This window comes from Pristiophorus japonicus, chromosome 10 (assembly GCF_044704955.1).
Source record: "Pristiophorus japonicus isolate sPriJap1 chromosome 10, sPriJap1.hap1, whole genome shotgun sequence".
Taxonomy (NCBI): domain Eukaryota; kingdom Metazoa; phylum Chordata; class Chondrichthyes; family Pristiophoridae; genus Pristiophorus; species Pristiophorus japonicus.
The window spans coordinates 184,357,529-184,382,509 of record NC_091986.1 but is presented as its reverse complement, the minus strand read 5'-3'; the positions used below and the strand labels follow the sequence as shown (position 1 = coordinate 184,382,509).

The window sequence follows — 24,981 nt, the reverse complement described above, 5'->3', positions numbered from 1 at the left end:
GTCCATTGTTCCACCGCCTTGTCACTCTCCACATCTGCCCCAGGCGGCGCCAGTTGGAACCAAAGCAGCGTGACGCCATCACGTCCAGCACGTCGCCCTGAGCACGACGTCAACATCTGGAAAAGATAAATTGGTTGCTAGGTGACCGCCTCACTTTTTTCCTTTTGTTTAAAACAATGATTTTTGTTTTTTATTATTTTTTTAAAATAAATTAATATATGTGTATATATATATATCCGGGCAAGTAAGTTTAAAAAAAGATCCGCACTCGGTAGTTGGAAGGTGCGAGAGCAGTCAGTTCCGGGGTTGAAGGTCAGCGCGCTGCGGGGTCGGAGATGGCTGTCGGCGGCTGGTGTATGTGCGATTTTTTGAGGTGAGCAAAGCTGTAAATAACAAGTCTGTTCATCGGGTGGGGAGTCAGGCGACGAGGGCCCATGAAGCTGCTCCACGCACAGAGGGCGCTCACGTATTTTGGCTCTAAAATGTGTCCCTTTTTTTTTGGTCCAACAACTTGTATTGACATAGCACCTTTAATGCAGTGAAATGTCCCAAGGCGCTTCACTGGAGTGTTATGAGACAAAAAAAATTGACACGAGCCACATAAAGAGAAATTAACGCAGGTGACCAAAAGCTTGGTCAAAGAGGTAGGTTTTAAGGTGCATGTTAAAGGAGTATAGAGATATAGGAGCAAATCTACTGGGAGGATAGACGCACCAACGTCAGTGTTCTCGATCAGGCCAACATCCCCAGTATCGAAGCCACATTTGACCAGCTCTGTTGGGTGGACCACATCGTCCACCTGCCCAACACGAGACTCCCAAAGCAAGTACTTGACTCGGAACTCCTACACAGCAAGCGAGCCCCAGATGGGCAGAGGAAACATCTCAAGGACACCCTCATAGCCTCCTTGATAAAGTGCAACATCCCCACCAGCACCTGGGAATCCCTGGCCCAAGTCCACCCAAAATGGAGGAAGAGCATCCGGGAGGGCGCTGAACACCTCGAGTCTCGTCGCCGAGAGCATGCAAAAATCAAGCGCAGACAGCGGAAGGAGCGTGTGGCAAATCAGACTCCCCACCCACCCTTTCCTTCAACCACTGACTGCCCCACCTGTGACAGAGACTGTATTTCCTGCATTGGACTGTGCTGCCACCTGAGAATTCACTTTTAGAGTGGAAGCAAGTCTTCCTTGATTTTGAGGGACTGCCTATGATTATGATGATGATAGAGAGGTGGAGTGGTGGAAACGTGGTTGCAGGGGGGCCAAGGCTGGGAATTAAACATACAGGGATATCTGACGATTTGGAAAGATAGACAAGAAGGGAAAGGAGCTGGGGTAGCTCTGTTAATAAAGGATGATATCAGGGCAGTTGTGAGAGACGATATTGGCTCTAATGAACAAAATGTTGAATCATTGTGGGTGGAGATTATAGAGATAGTAAGGGGAAAAAGTCACTGGTGGGCGTAGTTTATAGGCCCCCAAATAATAACTTCACGGTGGGGCGGGCAATAATCAAGGGAATAATGGAGGCATGTGAAAAAGGAACGGCAGTAATCATGGGGGATTTTAACCTACATATCGATTGGTCAAATCAAATCGCACGGGGTAGCCTGGAGGAGGAATTCATAGAATGCATATGGGATTGTTTCTTCGAACAGTATGTTACAGAACCTATAAGGGAGCAAGCTATCTTAGATCTGGTCTTGTGTAATGAGACATGAATAATAAACGATCTCCCAGTAAAAAATCCTCTCGGAATGAGTGATCACAGTATGGTTGAATTTGTAATACAGATTGAGGGTGAGGAAGTAGTGTCTCAAATGAACGTACTATGCTTAAACAAAGGGGACGACAGTGGGATGAGGGCAGAGTTGGCTAAAGTAGACTGGAAACACAGACTAAACGGTGGCACAATTGAGGAACAGTGGAGGACTTTTAAGGAGCTCTTTCATAGTGCTCAACAAAAATATATTCCAGTGAAAAAGAAGGGCGGTAAGAGAAGGGATAACCAGCTGTGGATAACCAAGGAAATAAAGGAGAGTATCAAATTAAAAACCAATGCGTATAAGGTGGCCAAGATTAGTGGGAAAATAGAAGATTGGTAAAATTTTAAACGACAGCAAAGAATGACTAAGAAAGCAATAAAGAAAGGAAAGATAGATTATGAAGGTAAACTTGCGCAAAACATAAAAACGGATAGTAAAAGATATATAAAACGGAAAAGAGTGACTAAAGTAAATATTGGTCCCTTAGAAGATGAGAAGGGGGATTTAATAATGGGAACTGTGGAAATGGCTGAGACCTTAAACAATTATTTTGCTTCGGTCTTCATAGTGGAAGGCACAAAAACCATGCCTAAAATTGCTGGTAACAGGAATGTGGGAAGGGAGGACCTTGAGACAATCACTATCACTAGGGGGGTAGTGCTGGACAAGCTAATGGGACTCGAGGTAGACAAGTCCCCTGCTCCTGATGAAATGCATCCCAGGGTATTAAAAGAGATGGCGGAAGTTATAGCCGATGCATTCGTTATAATCTACCAAAATTCTCTGGACTCTGGGGAGGTACCAGCGAATTGAAAGCAGCTAATGTAACGCCTCTGTTTTTTAAAAAAAAAGGGGGGTAACTATAGGTCGGTTAGTTTAACATCTGTAGTGGGGAAAATGCTTGAAGCTATCATTAAGGAAGAAATAGCGGGACATCTAGATAGGAATAGTGCAATCAAGCAGACGCAGCATGGATTCATGAAGGGGAAATCATGTTTAACTAATTTACTGGAATTCTTTGAGGATATAACGAGCATGGTGGATAGAGGTGTACTGATGGATGTGGTGTATTTAGGTTTTCAAAAGGCATTCGATAAGGTGTCACACAAAAGGTTACTGCAGAAGATAAAGGTACGCGGAGTCAGAGGAAATGTATTCGCATGGATCGAGAATTGGCTGGCTAACAGAAAGCAGAGAGTCGGGATAAATGGGTCCTTTTTCGGGTTGGAAATCGGTGGTTAGTGGTGTGCCACAGGGATCGGTGCTGGGACCACAACTGTTTTACAATATACATAGATGACCTGGAAGAGGGGACAGAGTGTAGTGTAACAAAATTTGCAGATGACACAAAGATTAGTGGGAAAGCGGGTTGTGTAGAGGACACAGAAAAGCTGCAAAGAGATTTAGATAAGTTAAGTGAATGGGCTACGGTTTGGCAGATGGAATACAATGTCAGAAAGTGTGAGGTCATCCACCTTGGGGGAAAAAAACAGTAAAAGGGAATATTATTTGAATGGGGAGAAATTACAACATGCTGAGGTGCAGAGGGACCTGGGGATCCTCGTGCATGAAACTCTTTTAGAGTTTATCTGTAAAACAAAACATTAAACCGTGCCACCCGAACTGGGTGACACACCAGACATTTACAAGGCCCTTTTTTTCCTTTTTTTTTGTGTTTTTCTTTTTTTTTGGTTTTTTTTGGGCACTAAAATCACAATTTTTCCCCAGTGCCCCCTATAAAAGGGAAGGGGGATACTAAAAGCACCGGCAATTAAAACAAATTAAACTTTAAAACGTAAAATCAAATTAAAATTTGGTTGCCGGGCGTGATGATGCACTCCAGTCCCTCCGGTGCCCACCTCTCGCGGAAGGCCGCGAGCGTACCGGTGGACACCGCGTGCTCCATCTCCAAGGACACCCTGGACCGGATGTAAGAGCGGTCCTCGTGCATGAAACTCTTTTGAGTTTACCTGCAAAAACATAAAACATGTATCCGTGCCACCCGACCTGGATGACACACACAAGACATTTACAAGGCCCTTTTTTTTTTTTTTTTTTTTTTTTGTGTGTTTTTTTTTTTGGGCACTAAAATCAAATTTTCCCCTTTTTTCCAGTGCCCCCTATAAAAGGAGAGGGGGACACTAAAAGCACCGGCAATTAAAACAAATTAAACTTAAAAAACGTAAAATCAAATTAAAATTTGGTTGCCGGGCGTGATGATGCACTCCAGTCCCTCCGGTGCCCACCTCTCGCGGAAGGCCGCGAGCGTACCGGTGGACACCGCGTGCTCCATCTCCAAGGACACCCTGGACCGGATGTAAGAGCGGTCCTCGTGCATGAATCCCAAAAAGTTAGTTTGCAGGTGCAGCAGGTAATCAGGAAGGCGAATGGAATGTTGGCCTTCATTGCGAGACGGCTGGAGTACAAAAGCAGGAAGGTCCTTCTGCAACTGTATAGGGTATTGGTGAGGCCGCACCTGGAGTACTGCGTGCAGTTTTGGTCACCTTACTTAAGGAAGGATATACTAGCTTTGGAGGGGGTACAGAGACGATTCACTAGGCTGATTCCGGAGATGAGGGGGTTACCTTGTGATGATAGATTGAGTAGACTGGGTCTTTATTCATTGGAGTTCAGAAGGATGAGGGGTGAACTTGTAGAAACATTTAAAATAATGAAAGGGATAGACAAGATAGAGGCAGAGAGGTTGTTTCCACTGGTCGGGGAGACTAGAATTAGGGGGCACAGCCTCAAAATACGGGGGAGCCAATTTAAAACCGAGTTGAGAAGGAATTTCTTCTCCCAGAGGGTTGTGAATCTGGAATTCTCTGCCCAAGGACGCAGTTGAGGCTAGCTCATTGAATGTATTCAAGTCACAGATAGATAGATTTTTAACCAATAAGGGAATTAAAGGTTATGGGGAGCGGGCGGATAAGTGGAGCTGAGTCCACGGCCAGATCAGCCATGATCTTGTTGAATGGTCCCGGAGCAGGCTCGAGGGGCTAGATGGCCTACTCCTGTTCCTAATTCTTATGTTCTTATGTTCTTATGAGTAATGGGGCAAAGATTAGTGTCAGCAGTTCACCAAACTGCTGAGTTATCAATCTCAGGCATGTCAGCATGGAGCGGGTTACTAAGCTGAGGTCAGGTGCTTCCCAACACAGAGACAGAGGTATCATTGGACCACTCTTGCATATGTCCTCCTAGCTGTTCAAGAGCAGCATTGATAGAAACCTCAGGGAGGCAGTCTGTTTACTTTCCCAGCTGGTATGTGCATGTTCCAAAGAGACAATAGCGGGAGGGAGAGAAAACAGCTTGTGCCATTATTTAAAAATAAATACATAAGTGGCTGTAGAGAATTTATTTAGCAAATAAATTACAACTGGAGATATAGTTCAGATGAATTCAGTTTTACAGCTTTGTTCCTGAAATCAATGGAGATCAAAATCGGAAGAGATGTAAAATGGGCTGCCGATCCGCTATCACCCGTTTTACACGATCGCACACAGTTAAAATTACCCCCATAAATTTTCACTCGCTTTTATGGGGACAGTAACCGGGCATTAACTTATCTCTGTTAAATTGTAGTTCCATTTAAGATAAGCCTTGTTCTACCTGGTCGTTGGGTGGTTGCAGTAGGTCTAGATGCAGGTGACTTCTTTCCATGAATGACCGTGTGGCTAAATTCTTCTTTTATTAGCTGCAGTTTTTTTTTTAGAAATGTACAAATGGAATTTTGTTTATTTTACAGACAGGAAATATGACCAAAATCATAAAGATCAGGAACAAGATTTCACTCACTATGATGTTATTTTTCTCACAGGAATCATTTCATGATTAAGTCTTTCATTTTTGACAGCAATTTCTAGGTTTTAATGACTGATTCAGGAGATGTTGATTGTAACACCTGACCAAATGGTAATGAAGTCCATGTGGTTAATTTATCTTCCAATAAAATATGATATACGCTATCTCACTGCATGTGGACCTCTAGACAATATCATTAACATTCTTATTTTAAAAGGGACATTAAATAAAACTTACTGCAGACCTACTGAAAATAGCTTATACACCAAATAAAGTTTAAAAGAACAAACTTACCTCAGGGCTTAGGTATTTTCTAATACGCTTTTCTAAGAACTGCTTTTTTTAAATTGAATTGATGGATGGCCGATCACGGGGGTTAACTTTAAACAGCTGGGCCAATAAGATCCGCATGTCGTAAGTATATCTGGGATTTATCGGAACATAGCGACCTCTGCAGATCTTCACCACTAATTCATGCAAATTATTAGCCTCAAACTGAAATAAGAACATTTTTACTGAAATCATTTCCATAATAAAGTGATAAAGATACAAATAACAACAATCTTCCAAATTTGTTTAAATTATTATGGATTTTCTTTGTTACATTCATCATTAAATCACTTTTACTTTTATTCCCCCTTACATCGCCATGGCCAGAAACCACTATTGATGAGAAAAATGAGGGTTTTTGTGCGATCAGATGTACCAACAACAAAATTAAACCCAGCAGTAAGTCTGTTGTTCATTGGTTTAGGGAAACCCAAAATCCATATTTTCTAATATTTGATATAAAAGCTGTGAAAGCAAAATTAGGCATTTTAAATTGATATGGCGGTCGAAATTCGATATCACCATTTTTGAGGTGGTGACATTGGCTGAGTGGAGATTTTAACGCCAGCCAGCAATCACCACCTCAAACTGCCAAATTCAGTTTTGCCGCCCAAAGATGAGAGCAGTGCTAAAAGTGGCATTGCACACTCATTCTCGGGCACCAACAGAGCGGTAGCTCAGGAGGCCGACTGAATTTCCAGTTGGTAGCTGCCGGCATGCGAGTTGGAAAAAGTGAAAAAAAAGTTTCTGAAAATATATCTGCCCCACGCCCACACTTTCCCACTGGTGCCATTAACACATAAATACTGAAAAAATTAAAGATAACTTACCTTAATCTCTGGATGCTACCGCCCTGGGATCCCCAATGTCCCGACAGCTTTTCCAGGCTGTACAAACGCATGCGTGTAAGGCCACCGTACTAATTTTTCAGCCGCAACGTCAAAGGGGCATTGCATGCTCGATGACGTCACCACATGGGTGGCGGCAGAGCGCACAGCGGCATCTCTTGGCGCCACCCCATCACCCAACTAAATTTCCCGCGAGCCGAGGAATCTGATCCCCGCCGACGGTAAGCACTTAGCCGCCTGTTAGCCGCCCCTCTCCAGCGTTAACTGGTGGCGTTAGAAATGGAATTTCGACCCCTATATATTTATTAATTCACAGGATGTAGGTATCACTGGCAAGGCCAGCATTTATTGCCCATCCTTAATTGCCCTTGAAAAGGTAAGGGTGAGCCGCCTTCTTGAATCACTGCAGTCCATGTGGCGAAGTACTCCCACAGTGCTGTTAAGTAGGGAGTTCCAGAATTTTGACCCAGTGACGATGAAGTTTCTTGGGCCAATTTCCCTTGTTACCAATTCGCCAAACAGTGGAATCAATCTTGCACAATTTTCCTTTCTGAAAACCTTATATGACCATGAAAATCCAAATTAGACCCCTCTTAATCATTTCTGTTCCAGTGGAAAGTCAATTTTTTTAGCCTTTCTTCATTACTGCTGCTTTTCATTCCTGTTATCATTTTACTAAATTTGCTCTATCCTTTCCATGGCTCTAATATCCTTCCCATAATGGGGGCTCTGAATTCCATGCCATATTCCACTGCGATCTAACCAAAGTCTTGTGCAAATCTACTTTGCTTCCTTGCTTTTGAATTCAGTGTCGCTATGTATAAACCCATAATTCTTTGTTCCTTTTACGTCCTTTTTGCTTCATTCCCACATTCTGCGGCAAATAACTCATCTCCTGAATCCCTAAAGCCTTTTCATCACCTATATATATCCAAGTCAGGGAGGGAATTACAGAGCTTGGGGCCTCGGCAACTGAAGGCACGGCCACCAATGGTGGAGCAATTATAATCAGGGATGCTCAAGAGGTAAGAATTAAAGGAGTGCAGACACTGAGGATTGTGGGGCTGGAAGAGATGACAGAGATAGGGAGGGGCGAGACCATGGAGGGATTTGAAAACAAGGATGAGAATTTTGAACTCTAGGTGTTGCCTAACTGGGAATCAGTGTAGGTCAGTGAGCACAGGGGTGATGTGTGAGCGAGACTCGGTGCGAGTTAGGACATGGGCAGCCGAGTTTTGGATCACCTCTAGTTTACGTAGTGTTGAATGTGGGAGACAAGTCAGGAGTGCATTGGGATAGTCAAGTCTAGAGGTAACAAGTCAGTCATCAAAAAAAAAAAAATCTGAACTAGTTTAAAACATTTTGCCAGATCAGGATATTGGGGACAATAGAAAGCATTGTTCAAAAAGCAACTGGAGACTAAGATGGGAGTGTTGGGGTATTTTTGAGGTTTCAGCTTTGATGGGCTGAATGGTCTTTCTCTTGACTTGTCTTGATGTACATGCAACTATCAAACAGATTTCTGAAGCTCACATAGCTGTATATATTGAAGTGGCTTTCCAATCTAATGCTCTTGTAAGTGTCATTAACATTTCTCTGATGTTGATTGTTCTAAATGTTAGGCGTGAGCTTTATAATCAGAGTACTCCTGCCACATCTCATGAATATTGATTTAAAATTTTGCACTGTTTTGATGTTTAGAATTTAAAAGTTAAATTTTGGTCATATTGTTCTATCTGTTCACAATCTCTGTCACTTGCTGCTCATGGACATTGCTCCTAACATTAGCTCCAATGTTGACAGTCTTGAGAAGCATTCTACATGAACAAATTGCACATTTTCAGACTCTGCAAAGTTGATTGGAAATAAGATTCTCAGTATCTTGGGGCCGAGATAGCTGAAGGGAATTTTCAGCAACGGCATAAAACGGGCAATATAGCCCATTATATACCCCGCCCGATTTTTTTTTTTCTTTCCATTGACTTCAATGAAAGGAAAATTGGACGATTGATCTGATATCACACCATTTTATGTCATCGCCAAAAGTTAAAATTACCCTCCCTCTCGATGTCGTGCAATATTTCTTACCTTACTCTATTTGATCAATTACCAACATGGGGTGGTAGCATGCCTGCATGCTAGTCACCTGTTCTGTTTCCATTCAAAATGAATCAGCACACTACTTTCCTCTGAATGTGATAATGGTCTCTGAATTAGCTTGGTATTATATGCAAGTCTCCTTGTGTATATGCGTGAAAAGATAAATTGTTCCAGGTTTTTAGGTGCTTTGGACAGATTATGGGAGATGACAGAGTGGTCCAATTTGTTAAACTACCGCCATTCTGTTGTGGGAAGCTGCTGGCCAAAAGGTCAGTCATTTCCTATGTGAGAGAGTATGAACATAAGAAATAGGAGCAGGAGTAGGCCATACGGCCCCTCGAGTCTGCTTTGCCATTCAATAAGATCATGGCTGATCTGATCTTGACCTCAACTCCACTTCCCTGCCCGCTCCCCATAACCCTTGACTCCCTTATCATTAAAAAAATCTGTCTATCTCCACCTTAAATATATTCAATGACCCAGCCTCCACAGCTCTCTGGGGCAGAGAATTCCACAGATTTAGGACCCTCAAAAGAAATTCCTCTTCCTCCAAAGGAGGTGGGGTAGCTCTATTGATAAAGGATGGAATCACTGCAATAGTAAGAAACGATATTGGCTCAAATGATAAGAGTGTTGAAACAGTTTGGGTGGAGATAAGGAACAATAAGGGGAAAAAGTCACTGATGGGCAGAGTCTATAGGCCCCCTAACAGTAGCAACTCTGTTGGTCGGAGCATAAACCAGGAAATAGTGGGGGCTTGTAAAAAGGGAACAGCAATAATCATGGGTGATTTTAACCTCCATATTGATTGGACAAATCAAATTGGTCAGAGTAACCTTGAGGAAGAGTTCATCGAGTGCATAAGGGATGGGTTCCGTGAGCAGTATGTAACGGAACCAACCAGGGAGCAGGCTAACTTAGATCTGGTCCTGTGTAATGAGACAGGATTAATAAACAATCTCCAAGTAAAGGATCCCCTCGGAATGAGTGATCATAGCATGGTTGAATTTCAAATTCAGATGGAGGATGAGAAAGTTGGATCTCTAACCAGCGTAGTAAGCTTAAATAAAGGAGACTGTGAAGGTATGAGGGCAGAGTTGGGTAAAGTGGACTGGGAAAATAGATTAAAGTGTAGGACGGTTGATGAATAGTGGTGTACATTGAAGGAGCTATTTCACAACTCTCAAGAAAAATATATTCCAGTGAGGAGGAAAGGGTATAAGCGAAAAGATAGCCATCCGTAGTTAACTAAAGAAATAAATTAAGGACGGTATCCAACTAAAAACAAGGGCATACAAAGTGGCCAAAACTACTGGGAGGACAGAAGACTGGGAAGTTTTTAAAAGCCAGCAAAGAACGACTAAAAAAAATGACTAAGAAAGGGAAGATAGACTATGAAAGTAAACTAGCACAAAATATAAAAACAGATAGCAAGAGTTTCTATAGGTATATAAAAAGGGAAAAGGGTGGCTAAAGTAAATGTTGGTCCCTTAGAGGACGAGACCGGGGAATTAGTAATGGGGAACACGGAGATGGCAGAAACTCTGAACAAATATTTTGTATCAGTCTTTAGGGTAGAGGGCACTAACAGTATTCCAACAGTGGATAGTCAAGGGGCTATAGTGGGGGGGGGGGGGGGGGAGGAATTTACCACAATCACTAAGGAGGTGGTACTCAGTAAGATAATGTTACTAAAGGCAGATAAATCCCCTGGACCTGATGGCTTGCATCCTCGGGTCTTAAGAGAAGTAGCGGCAGGGATTGTGGATGCATTGGTTGTAATTTACCAAAATTCCCTAGATTCTGGGGAGGTCCCAGCAGATTGGAAAACTGCAAATGTAACGCCCCTATTTAAAGAAGGAGGCAGACAAAAAGCAGGAAACTATAGACCAGTTAGCCTAACATGGTTGGGAAATGTTGGAGTCCATTATTAAAGAAGCAGTAGCAGGACATTTGGAAAAGCAAAATTCGGTCAGGCAGAGGATTTATGAAGGGGAAGTCATGTTTGACAAATCTGCTGGAGTTCTTTAAGGATGCAATGAACAAGCTGGATAAAGGGGAACCAGTGGATGTGGTGTATTTGGACTTCCAGAAGGCATTTGACAAGGTGCCACATAAAAGGTTACTGCACAAGATAAAAGTTCACAAGTTTGGGGGTAATATATTAGCATGGAAAGAGGATTGGCTAACTAATAGAGAGTCGGAATAAATGGTTCATTCTCTGGTTGGCAACCAGTAACTAGTGGGGCGCCGCAGGGATCAGTGCTGGCACCCCAACTATTTACAATCTATATTAATGACTTGGAAGAAGGGATTGAGTGTAAAGTAGCCAAGTTTGCTGACGATACAAAGATGGAAGGAAAAGCAATGTGTGAGGAGGACACACAAAATCTGCAAAAGGACAGAGACATGCTAAGTAAGTGGGCAAAAATTTGGCAGCTGGAGTATAATGTTGAAAGTGTGAGGTCAGAAAAAAATCAAAGAGCAAGTTATTATTTAAATGGAGAAAGATTGCAAAGTGCCGCAGTACAGCGGGACCTGGGGGTACTTGTGCATGAAACGCAAAAGGATGAAATGCAGATACAGCAAGTGATTAGGAAGGCCAATGGTATCTTGGCCTTTATTGCGAAGGGGATGGAGTATAAAAGCAGGGAAATCTTGCTACAGCTGTACAAGGTTTTGGTGAGGCCACATCTTGAATACTGCGTGCAGTTTTGGTTTCCATATTTACGAAAGGATATACTTGCTTTGGAGGCAGTTCAGAGAAGGTTCACTAGGTTGATTCTGGGGCTGAGGGGGTTGACTTATGAGGAAAGGTTGAGTAGGTTGGGCCTCTACTCATTGGAGTTCAGTAGAATGAGAGGTGATCTTATCGAAACGTATAAGATTATGAGGGGGCTTGACAAGGTGGATGCAGAGAGAATGTTTCCACTGATGGAGGAGACTAGAACTAGAGGGCATGATCTTAGAATAAGGGGCCGCCCATTTAAAACAGATGAGGAGAAATTTCTTCTATAGAATTCGCTGCCTCAGAGAGCTGTGGAAGCTGGGACATTGAATAAATTTAAGACAGAAATAGACAGTTTCTTAAACGATAAGGGCTTATGGGGAGTGGGCAGGGAAGTGGAACTGAGTCCATGATCAGATCAGCCATGATATTGAATGGCGGAGCAGGCTCGAGGGGCCGTATGGTCTACTCCTGTTTCTATTTCTTTTGTTCTTATCTCAGTTCTAAACGGGCGATCCCTTATTCTGAAACTATGCCCCCTAGTTCTAGATTCCCCCACAGGGGAAACATCCTCCCTGCTGCATCCAACTAGTCTAGCCGCCTCAGAATCTTATACGTTTCAATAAAATCACATCTCGTTCTTCTAAACTCCAATGAGTGTTGGCCCAACCTGCTCAATCTTTCTTCAAAATATGAAAAAAGAGATGCAGTCACCCCAACAGACTCTGTGCCTTCATGTGGCTGTCTGCAGAGCAGCATTTATCTGAACAGGTATCCAATCTGGAAAAAGTTTACCAGCAGTGGTGGCAAGAAAAATTTAATTGTAATACATGAATTTATATACATTTGCAATATATGAAATTCTATCTCTAAAATGATTAGCTGTTACTAACCTGTTGTTCTTTCTGTTAGGTTTATGTTTTCACTGATCATTCCTATGCTTTTCGTAACCACTGGTTTATCGGTCATCCTCATTGTTGTTTTGTTGTATATTCGATTCTGGATTTGTCCAAAGAAAAAAATATCTCAAAGTCTGAGAAAAGATGACAAGACCCCTCTAGTGGTGGCATTCTTTCACCCATACTGCAATGCTGGGGGTGGAGGAGAAAGGGTGTTATGGTGTGCAATAAGAGCGTTGCAGAAGAGGTGAGTCCCAATTTCTTCATTTGGAGTCTAACTGGTATTTTTGGTCACTTGTATCCAAAGAATAATATAATTGTGGAATAATTTTAAATATATAGAATACTAAGTGAAATAGAAAAAGTAATCCTGAGCATTATTTCAAGTTCAATCATGACGGTAGAACGAGGGATCATGGGTACAAATTGGTAAAAGGCAAATTCACAACCCGGCAAATTCACAACCCAGCAATGCCTTGATTTTAAAATTCTCATCCTTGTGTTCAGATCTCTCCCTGGCCTTCCTCCTCCTTATCTGTGACCTCTTCCAGCTTTTCCGAGGACTCTGCTTTCCTCCAACTCTGGCCTCCTATGAATCCCCCACTTCCTTCACCTCACCATTGCCTTCATAAAAACTAGGTGCAGGAGCAGGCCATTCGGCCCTTTGAGCCTGCACCACCATTCAATATGATCATGGCTGATCATGCAACTTCAGTACCCCACTCCTGCCTTCTCTCCATACCCCCCGATCCCTTTAGCTGTAAGGGCCACATCTAACTCCCTTTTGAATATATCCAACGAACTGGGTTCAACGACTTTCTGTGGTAGAGAATTCCACAGGTTCACAATTCTCTGAGTGAGGAAGTTTCTCCTCATCTCGGTCCTATATGGCTTATCCCTTATCCTTAGACTGTGACCCCTGGTTCTGGATTTCCCCAACATCGGGAACATTTTTCCTGCATCTAACCTGTCCAATTCCGTCAGAATTTTATATGTTTCTATGAGATCCCCTCTCATTCTTCTAAATTCCAGCAAATATAAGCCTAGTCGATCCAGTCTTTCTTTATATGTCAGTCCTGCCATCCCGGGAATCAGTCTGGTGAACCTTTGCTGCACCCTCTCAATAGCAAGAATGTCAAAGTGTGGTCTCACCAAGGCCCTGTACAACCAGCAACACCTCCCTGCTCCTATACTAAAATTCTCTCGCTATGAAGGCCATTTGCTTTCTTTACTGCCTGCTGTGTACCTGTATGCCTACTGTCAATGACTGATGTACCAGGACACCCAGGTCTCGTTGCACCTCCCCTTTTACTAATCTGTCACCATTCAGATAATCTGCCTTCCTGTTTTTGCCACCAAAGTGGATAACCTCACACTTATCCACATTATACTGCATCTGCCATGCATTTGCCCACTCACCTAACCTGTCCAAGTCACCCTGCAGCCTCTTAGCATCCTCCTCACAGCTCACACTGCCACCCACCTTGGTGTCATCTGCAAACTTGGAGATATTACACTCAATTCCTTCGTCCAAATCATTAATCTATATTGTAAATAGCTGGGGTCCCAGCACTGAATCTTGTGGTACCCCACTAGTCACTGCTTGCCATTCTGAAAAGGACCCTTTTATTCCCACTCTCTGCTTCCTGTCTGCCAACCAGTTCTCTATCCATGTCAATTAATACATTATCCCCAATCCCATGTGCCTTAATTTTGTGCACTAATCTCTTGTGTGGGACTTTGTCAAAAGCCTTTTGAAAGTCCAAATACACCACATCCACTGGTTCTCCCTTATCCACTCTCCTAGTTACATCCTCAAAAAATTCTAGAACATTTGTCATGCACGATTTCCCTTTCATAAATCCATGCTGACTTGGACCGATCCTGTCACTGCTTTCCAAATGCGCTGCTATTATATCTTTAATAATTGATTCCCCACCACCGATGTCAGGCTATAGTTCCCTGTTTTCTCGCTCCCTCCTTTTTTAAAAAGTGGGGTTACATTAGCTACCCTCCAATCCATAGGAACTGATCCAGAGTCCATGGAATGTTGAAAAATGATCACCAATGCATCTACTATTTCTGGGCCCACTTCCTTAAGTACTCTGGGATGCAGACTATCAGGCCATGGGGATTTATCGGCCTTCAATCCCATCAATTTCTCTATAACACCATTTCCTGACTAATAAGGATTTCCCTCAGTTCCTCCTTCTCGCTAGATCCTTGGTCCACGAGTATTTTCGGGAGGTTATTCGTGTCTTCCTTGGATTTGACACTATCCCTAATTTCCCTTGTTCGCCATGGTTGAGCCAGCTTCCCTGTTTTATTTTTACGCCAGACAGGGATGTACAATTGTTGTAGTTCATCCATGTGATCTTTAAATATCTGCCATTGCCTGTCTACCGTCAACCCTTTAAGTATCATTCGCCAGTCTATCCTAGCCAATTCACGACTCATACCATCGAAGTTACCTTTCTTTAAGTTCAGCACCCTAGTCACTGAATTAACCGTGTCATTCTCCATCTTAATGAAGAATTCTACCATATTATGCTCACTCTTCCCCAAGGGGCCTTGCACGACAAGATTGCTAATTCATCCCCTCTCATTACTCAAGACCCAGTCTAGGGTGGCCTGCTCTCTAGTTGATTCCTCAACATATTGGTCTAGAAAACCATCCCTTACACACTCCAGGAAATCTTCCTCCACAGTATTGCTACCAGTTTGGTTAGCCTAATCTATATGTAGATTAAAGTCACCCATGATAACTGCTGTACCTTTATTGCACGCATCCCTAATTTCCTGTTTGATGTCATCCCCAACCTCATTACTACTGTTTGGTGATCGGTACACAACTCCCACTAACGTTTTCTGCCTTTGGTGTTTTGCAGCTCTACCCATATAGATTCCACATCATCCAAGCTAATGTCCTTCCTTACTATTGCGTTAATCTCCTCTTTAACCAGTAACGCTACCCCACCTCCTTTTTCTTTCTGTCTATTCTTCCTGTATATTGAATACCCCTGAATGTTGAGTTCCCAGCTTTGGTTACCCTGGAGCCATGTCTCCGTAATCCCAATTACATCATATCCGTTAACAGCTAAGGCTAGGCCTTAGAAACATAGAAAATAGGAGCAGTAGTAGGCAATTCGGCCCTTCGAGCCTGCACCGCCATTCAATATGATCATGGCTGATCCTCTATCTCAACACCATATTCCCGCTTTTTCCCCAAACTCCTTGGTGCCTTTTGTGCCTAGAAATCTATCTTATCCTTCTTAAATATATTCAGTGACTTGGCCTCCACAGCCTTTTGTGGTAAAGAATTCCACAAGTTCACCACCCTCTGAGTGAAAACATTTCTCCTTGTCTCAGTCCTAAATTTCCTATCCCGTATCCTGAGACTGTGACCCCTTGTTCTAGACTTCCCAGCTAGGGGAAACATCCTCTCCATATCCAGTTTATCCAACCCTGTCAGAATTTTATACATTTCAATGAGATCTCCTCTCATTCTTCTAAACTCTAGTGAATGCAGGCCTAGTCGACACAATCTCTCCTCATACGACAGTCCTGCCATCCTAGGAATCTGTCTGGTGAACCTTTGCTGCACTCCCTCTATGGCAAGTATATCCTTTCTTAGGTAAGGAGACCAAAACTGCACTCAATACTCCAGGTGTGGTCTCACCAAGGCCCTGTATAACTGTAATAAGACATCCTTGCTCCTGTACTCAAATCCTCTTGCAATGAAGGCCAACATACCATTTGCCTTCCTAATTGCTTGCTGCACCTGCATGTTTGCTTTCAATGACTGTACAAAAGGACCTGGGTGCCCTTGTACAACATCGACATTTTCCAAGCTATCACCATTTTAAATAATACTTTGCCTGTATGTTTTTCTTACCAAAGTGGATAACTTCACATTTATCCATGTTATACTGCATCTGCCATGTGTTTGCCCACTCGCTCAACCTATCTAAATCACATTGCAGCGTCTTTGCATCCTCCTCGCAACTCACAATCCTACCTAGTTTTGTGTTGTCGGCAAACTTGGAAATATAGTGTATATATGTGTATGTGTGTATATGTATATATATATATATGTGTGTGTGTGTGTGTGTGTGTGTGTGTATATACACACATATGTATGTGAATAACTGGGGCCCAAGCACTGATCCCTGTGGTACCCCACTAGTCACTGCCTGCCGCCCTGAAAAAGACCCGTTTATTCCAACTCACTGTTTCCTGTCAGTTAGCCAATTTTCAATCCATGCCAGTACATTACCCCCAATCCCATGTGCTTTAATTTTGCACACTAACCTCTTATGTGGGACTTTATCAAAGGCCTTCTGAAAATCGAAATACACTACATCCACTGGTTCTCCCTTATCTATTCTATCAGTTACATTCTCAAAAAAACTCCAGTAGGTTTGTCAAACATGATTTTCCTTTCATGAATCCATGTTGACTTTGTCTAATCCCATTGATATTATCTAAGTGTGCAATTATCACATCCTTTTATAATAGAGTCTAGCATTTTCCCTACTACTGATAGGCTAACCGGTCTGTAGTTCCCTGTTTTCTCTCTTCCCTCCTTTTTTAAATAGTGGGGTTACATTTGCCATCCTCCAATCTGCAGGAACTGTTCCATAATCTATAAAATTTTGGAAGGTGACAACCAATGCATCCACTATTTCCATGGCTACCTCTTTTAGTACTCTGAGATGCAGATCATCAGGCCCTGGGGATTTATCGGCCTTCAGTCCCATTAGTTTCTCCAGCACTATTTTCTTATTAATAATCATTTCCTTTAATTCCTCTTGTTTACTAGACCCTTGGTTCCCGAGCATTTCTGGGACATTATTTTCCTACATTAAAGGCACTATATTAATGCAAGTTGTGCAAACATTTCCATAATGTAATCCACGTTGGAGAAGGTTTATACTGCAGCAAATATTTGCATAAATGTGAAGTTTGCAATCCGGTTTTGCAAATTTTTCATTTTGTTTTGTAATTAAAATTAAGACAAATTTAAAATGCCTGATAGGTTCACTATTGTAGTTATGGCATCACATCACCAATATTGCTAATGTATCCTTCTGTATAACAGAACTGTCAAGTATCCTGCGAAGTATTTTCTGTAACACTACTTACTGCCATTTAAATGTCAAAGTCAGCAATTGTCCTGTTCTAAAAGATAACTTTTTTTGACATTCACAGTTACAAAGATATTATAATTGTCATTTATACTGGAGATCAGGATGCCACGGGTCAAGAAATTCTTGATGGAGCTTACAGACGTTTTAATATCAAACTACCTCAACCTGTTCAGTTCATTTTCCTTGAAAAGCGATATCTTGTGGAAGCAAGGCATTATCCATATTTTACTCTGCTAGGTCAAAGTCTGGGGTCTGTTTTGTTTGGATGGGAGGCCCTTATGAAGTGTGTTCCTGATATCTTTATAGATTCCATGGGCTATGCGTACACACTTCCCCTCTTCAAGTACTTGGGAGGCTGCCAAGTGGGGTGCTATGTTCACTATCCTACTATTAGCACAGACATGCTTTCTGTGGTGAGGGACAGGAATCCAAGGTTTAACAATGCAGCTTTTATATCTACAAATCCTATACTGAGCAATCTCAAACTTGTCTACTACTACATCTTTGCTTGGATGTATGGATTGGTTGGTTCTTGCAGTGACATTATAATGGTAAATTCTACATGGACTCTGAATCATATCCTTGCTCTTTGGAAAGCTGGTGACCGGACCCACGTTGTCTGCCCACCTTGTGATGTACAGACGTTTTTGGATATTCCGTTAGAAGATGACAGTAAAAAGACAGAACATTCCATTGTTTCAATTGGCCAGTTTCGTCCAGAGAAGGACCATTCTCTACAAATCAAAGCATTCCATCAGTTCCTTCAGATGAAGAGTGCTCAGCAGTTAGCTGTGAAACTAATACTGATTGGAGGTTGCCGTAACACAGATGATGAAAAGCGAGTATCTCGCCTAAAAGAACTGTGTGAGAATCTGGGAGTTAAAGAACATGTTGAGTTTAAGATTAACATTTCATTTGAAGAACTTAAAAAATATCTATCTGAAGCCACCATTGGACTGCACACCATGTGGAATGAACATTTTGGTATAGGTGAGAATGCTATACAATCATGTACACTTTACTTTAATATTGACTATATTTCAGGGATGATTGTCGCTAGATTAGTGTACTCTTATTTTGACTTGTAGGTCATTTTAAAGAACCTTGTATAGAAACATAGAAAATAGGTGCAGGAGCAGGCCATTCGGCCCTTCGAGCCTGCACCGCCATCCAATGAGTTCATGGCTGAACATGCAACTTCAGTACCACATTCCTGCTTTCCTGCCACACCCCCCGATCCCCTTAGTAGTAAGGACTACATCCAACTCCCTCTTGAATACACCCAGCGAACTGGCCTCAACAACTTTCTGTGGTAGAAAATTCCACAGGTTCACCACTCTCTGGGTGAAGAAGTTTCTCCTCATCCTGGTCCCAAATGGCCTACCCCCCCATCCCCAGACCGTGACCCCTGGCTCTGGACCTCCCCAACACTGCGAACATTCCTCCCGCATCCAACCCGTCTAAACCCATCAGAATTTTAAACGTTTCTATAAGGTCCCCTCCCATTCCTCCGAACTCCAGCGAATACAAGCCCAGCTGACCCAGTCCCCCCCGATAGGTCAGTCCCGCTATCCCGGGAATCAGTCCGGTGAACCCTCGTTGCACCCCCCCAACAACAAGAACGTCCCCCCTCAAGTTAGGAGACCAAAACTGCACACAACACTCCAGGTGTGGCCTCACCAAGGCCCTGCACAACCGCAGCAACACCTCCCTGCCCCTGCACTCAAATCCCCTCGCCACGAAGGCCAACACGCCACCCGCCCTCTCAACCGCCCACTGCACCCGCATGCCAACCCCCAATGACTGATGTACCATGACACCCAGGTCTCGCCGCACCCCCCCCCAATCCGCCACCACTCAGATAACAGTCTGTCTCCCTGTTTCTACCACCAAAGTGGACAACCTCACACCTATCCACACCATACTTCATCTGCCATGCATTTGCCCACTCACCCAACCCATCCAAGCCGCTCCGCAGCCTCACAGCATCCTCCTCGCAGCTCACACCGTCACCGAACCCAGTGTCATCCGCAAACCTGGAGATACCACACCCAGTCCCCCCGTCCAAATCATCAATATACAGTGTAAACAGCTGGGGCCCCAGCACAGAACCCTGCGGCACCCCACCAGCCACCGCCCGCCATTCTGAAAAGTACCCATCGACTCCTACTCTCTGCTTCCTGTCCGATAACCATCCCCCAATCCATGTCAGCACACCACCCCCAATCCCATGCGCCTTAACCCTACACATCAATCTCCTGTGTGGAACCTTGTCGAAAGCCTTCCGAAAGTCCAAACACACCACATCAAATGGTTCTCCCCTGTCCACTTCACTGGAAACATCCTCAAAAAATTCCAGAAGATTCGTCGAGCACGACCCCCCCCCCCCACCCCACAAATCCATGCCGACCTGGACCCATCATGTCGCCTCTTTCCAAATGCGCTGCTATGACATCCCCAACAATTGACTCCATCATCCTACCCACCACCGATGTCAGGCTGACCGGTCTATAATTCCCCGTTTTCTCTCTCCCTCCTTTCCCAAAAAGTGGGGCCACACCGGCCACCCTCTACTCGATAGGAACTGATTCAGAGTCAATGGAATGTTGGAAAATGACTGTCAATGCATCCGCTATTTCCAAGGCCACCTCCCTAAGCACTCTGGGATGCAGTCCACCAGGCCCTGGAGATCCATCGGCCCTCAATCCCATCAATTTCCCCAACACAATTTCCCGACTAATAAGGATTTCCCTCAGTTCCTCCTCCTTACTAGACCCTCTGACCCTTCTTATCCGGAATGTTGTTAGTGTCCTCCTTAGTGAATACCGAACCAAAGTACTTGTTCAATTGGTCCGCCATTTCTTTGTTCCCCGTTATGACTTCCCCTGATTCTTACTGCAGGGGACCTACATTTGTCTTTACTAACCTTTTTCTCTTTACATATCTATAGAAACTTTTGCAATCCGTCTTAATGTTCCCTGCAAGCTTCTTCTCGTACTCCATTTTCCCTGCCCTAATCAAACCCTTTGTCCTCCTCTGCTGAGTTCTAAATTTCTCCCGGTCTCTGGGTTCGCTGCTATTTCTGGCCAATTTGTATGCCACTTCCTTGGCTTTAATACTATCCCTGATTTCTCTAGATAGCCACGGTTGAGCCACCTTCGCTTTTTTATTTTTATGCCAGACAGGAATGTACAATTGTTGTAGTTCATCCATGCGGTCTCTAAATGTCTGCCATTGCCCATCCACGGTCAACCCCTCAAGTATCATTCGCCAATCTATCCTAGCCAATTCACGCCTCATACCTTCAAAGTTACCCTTCTTTAAGTTCTGGACCATGGTCTCTGAATTAACTGTTTCATTCTCCATCCTAATGTAGAATTCCACCATATTATGGTCACTCTTCCCCAAGGTGCCTTGCACAACGAGATTGCTAATTAATTCTCTCTCATTACACAACACCCAGTCTAAGATGGCCTCTCCCCTAGTTGGTTCCTCGACATATTGGTCTAGAAAACCATCCCTTATGCACTCCAGGAAATCCTCTTCCACGTTATTACTTCCAGTTTGGTTAGCCCAATCTATGTGCATATTAAAGTCACCCATTATAACTGCTGCACCCTTATTGCATGCACCCATAATTTCCTGTTTGATGCCCTCCCCAACATCACTACTACTGTTTGGAGGTCTGTACACAACTCCCACTAACGTTTTTTGCCCTTTGGTGTTCTGCAGCTCTACCCATATAGATTCCACATCATTCAAGCTAATGTCATTCCTGATTATTGTATTAATCTCCTCTTTAACCAGCAATGCTACCCCACCTCCTTTTCCTTTTATTCTATCCTTCCTGAATGTTGAATACCCCTGGATGTTGAGTTCCCAGCACTGATCATCCTGGAGCCACGTCTCCGTAATCCCAATCACATCATATTTGTTAACATCTATTTGCACAGTTAATTCATCTACCTTATTACGGATACTCCTTGCATTAAGACACAAAGCCTTCAGGCTTGTTTTTTTAACACCCTTTGTCCTTTTAGAATTTTGTTGTACAGTGGCCCTTTTTGTTCTTTGTCTTGCGTTTCACTGTCCTCCACTTTTTCTCATCTCCTTTCTGTTTTTTGCTTTTATCTCCTTTTTGTTTCCCTCTGTCTCCCTCCATTGGTTCCCATCCCCCTGCTATATTAGTTTAACTCCTCCCCAACAGTACTAGCAAACAATCCCCCTAGGACATTGGTTCCGGTCCTGCTCAGGTGCAGACCGTCCGGTTTGTACTGGTCCCACCTCCCCCAGAACCGGTTCCAATGCCCCAGGAATTTGAATCCCTCCCTGCAGCACCACTGCTCAAGCCACGTATTCATCTGTGCTATCCTGCGATTCCTACTCTGTGGTACTGGTAGCAATCCCGAGATTACTACTTTTGAGGTCCTATTTTTTAATTTAGCTCCTAGCTCCTTAAATTCGTTTCGTAGGACCTCATCCCTTTTTTTTTAACCTATGTCGTTGGTACCATTGTGCACCACGACAACTGGCTGTTCTCCCTCCCTTTTTAGAATGTCCTGCACCCGCTCCGAGACATCCTTGACCCTTGCACCAGGGAGGCAACATACTATCCTGGAGCCTCGGTTGCAGCCGCAGAAATGCCTATCTATTCCCCTAACAATTGAATCCCCTATCACTATCGCTCTCCCACTCTTTTTCCTCCACTCCTGTGCAACAGAGCCAGCCACGGTGCCATGAACTTGGCTGCTGCTGCCCTCCCCTGATGAGTCATCTCCCTCAACAGTACTCAAAGCAGTGTATCTGTTTTGCAGGGGGATGACCACAGGGGACCCTTGCACTACCTTCTTTGCACTGCTCTTCCTGCTGGTCTTCCATTCCCTATCTGGCTGTGGACCCTTCTCTTGTGGTATGACCAACTCGTTACACGTGCTACTCACGTCATTCTCAGCATCGTGGATGCTCCAGAGTGAATTCACCCTCAGCTCCAACTCCGCAACGCGAACCGTCAGGAGCTGGAGGTGGATACACTTCCTGCACACGTAGTCGTCAGGGATACTGGAGTCGTTCCTGAGTTCCCACATGGTACAGGAGGAGCATAACACGCGACCGAGCTCTTCTGCCATGACTTAACCTTTAGATAGGCAACAATAATGTTAAAGTTTACTCACTGTTAAAGAGAAGAAAGAAAAACTATTCACCAATCACCAGCCAATCAATTAACCCCTTTGGCTATGACGTCACCTTTCTGTTTCTTTTTATTTCTTTTTTGCCTTCTCCCTGTAGCTGCACAAGTCACGCCTCACCAACCCCGGACTCGCGCTGCTCCAACTGTCGCCGCCTCACTCTCCCGCTGGGCCTTTTATAGGCCTCACCAACCCCGGACTCGCGCTGCTCCAACTGTCGCCGCCTCACTCTCCCGCTGGGCCTTTTATAGGCCTCACCAACCCCGGACTCGCGCTGCTCCAACTGCCGCCGCCTCACACTCCCGCTGGGCCTTTTATAGGTCTCCGACCCCGGACTCGCACTGCTCCAACTGTCGCCGCCTCACTCTCCCGCTGGACCTTTTATAGGCCTCCGACCCCGGACTCGCGCTGCTCCAACTGCCGCCCCCTCACTCTCCCGCTGGGCCTTTTATAGGCCTCTGACCCCGGACTCGCGCCTCACCAACTGCCTTGAGAAACATTGTGAACTCTCTACTTCAAATGCAGTTCTAAACAAACATGTCCATATTACTAATTATAGCTATAAAGCGATTCTTGGTGCATAACATTTTGTACAATTATAAGAATGTTCCTGGTTGGAGTAAATTAGCATGATCCCTTGCTGTGTATAACAGTGTTAGTTGTAATATTCCATAATAGTGGACTGTCATCAGCTCTCCCTCCAAGATTCATGCCAATTGGCTCTCCTGCTCTCTGCTCCAATCATGTTTGTGCTTAATTTGGAAGGTAGCAAGCAATGAATTCCTAAAACAATTTCAGTATCTGGTTTCTGTTTACAGGTTAAGTTTGATCTAATTAATGATTCATCTGTTTAAAGGAAGTATTAGATTAGGTGTTAATTAATTCCTTAGGCACTGTTCACGCAATAGGAACAATAGGCAAAGAGAATGTTTTGCTGCCACGAGATTGTTTCCATTAAGAGGTATTTCGAGGTGCAGTACTTTCATTCTTAAGGCTTTATTGCCACAACCCAGCAAAGCCTCACCAATCTATTCAATAGTAGCAACTGAGGAAAGATGAGATGTGGGCAAAAAGGAGATTGAAATTTCAGTTGGGTGAAGGAAAATTAAGGCTATTAAATAATGAGACCAGAATAGAGCCTCTGAACTGACATTTAACCTTCAGAGTCTTGTGGAGTATGTAGAGTTTTGGTGCTTTTTATACTAACAGCCTTGGTGGGCCTGACCAAGGTCAGGAACTCACTGTGTGCAATCCTGGTTACAAATCTGTATCCAGGCATAATGTAGTGACACACCATAATGCTTCTGTGCAGAGGGAGCCTAGAACCTTCCTGGAAAAAGTAGGCAGTGGAGACAGAATTTATAGATCTACTGGCCCAGTACTTGATAGTTTTGAAATATTCAGGTTGCCATTTTACAACGGACTGTTTAGTGTTGCCGGTGCTACAGTACAGTTGTTCAATTTAAATGGAGCTCCTGTTAAGTTTTTGTTTTAAATGTAGCTGCGTTTTTATTTACAGAATAAGTTAATTGTACTTCAAACTGATATTTAATTCAACCTATGAAATATTTCCAGCCGTGGTAACTATTGTGACTTACAATTCATGACTAATGCATGGTCTCCATTATTGAACTGACTATTTAATCATCCTGCATTTTATTTGTAGGTGTGGTTGAATGCATGGCAGCAGGAACTATTATCCTGGCCCATAATTCAGGAGGCCCCAAGCTAGATATAGTCATACCACATGATGGAGGTGAGACGGGTTTCCTGGCAGACAGCGAAGAAAGTTATGCTGACGCTGTGAATACCATTCTGTCACTGTCACCTGAAAAGAGGCTGGAGATTAAGAAGAATGCCCGCCAGTCTGTGAGCAGATTCTCCGACCAGGAGTTTGAAACGTCATTTATATCTGCTGTGGAACTATTTTTTAGCACAAGATAATGTCATAATTATTAAACAATGTAAATAAATGAAACAGTCTCCCCACCCACCCCCTTGGGAGGAAAGTGAAACAGTGCCCTGTAATGCTATGGTTTGTGTATATTTGAAAATGTTACATTGTGTTGAAATCTATATTATATATACATAAAGTACTTGTAAAACAAACTTGTACTTCACTCTTAATTTGTGTACAGGGAGAAAGAGAAAATAAATATGAAAAACTTG

The 24,981-nt window shown here is 43.5% G+C and overlaps 1 protein-coding gene across 1 annotated transcript; it reads left to right on the top strand.

The window, feature by feature from the left end:
- Positions 1-311: 311 nt before the first annotated feature.
- On the top strand, positions 312-24,981 carry alg11 (ALG11 alpha-1,2-mannosyltransferase). The gene is made up of 4 exons (XM_070891583.1): positions 312-373; positions 12,490-12,723; positions 17,688-18,616; positions 24,479-24,981. Exons 1-4 carry the CDS (start codon positions 336-338, stop codon positions 24,754-24,756), a joined length of 1,479 nt encoding a protein of 492 aa, XP_070747684.1. The 5' UTR covers positions 312-335; the 3' UTR covers positions 24,757-24,981.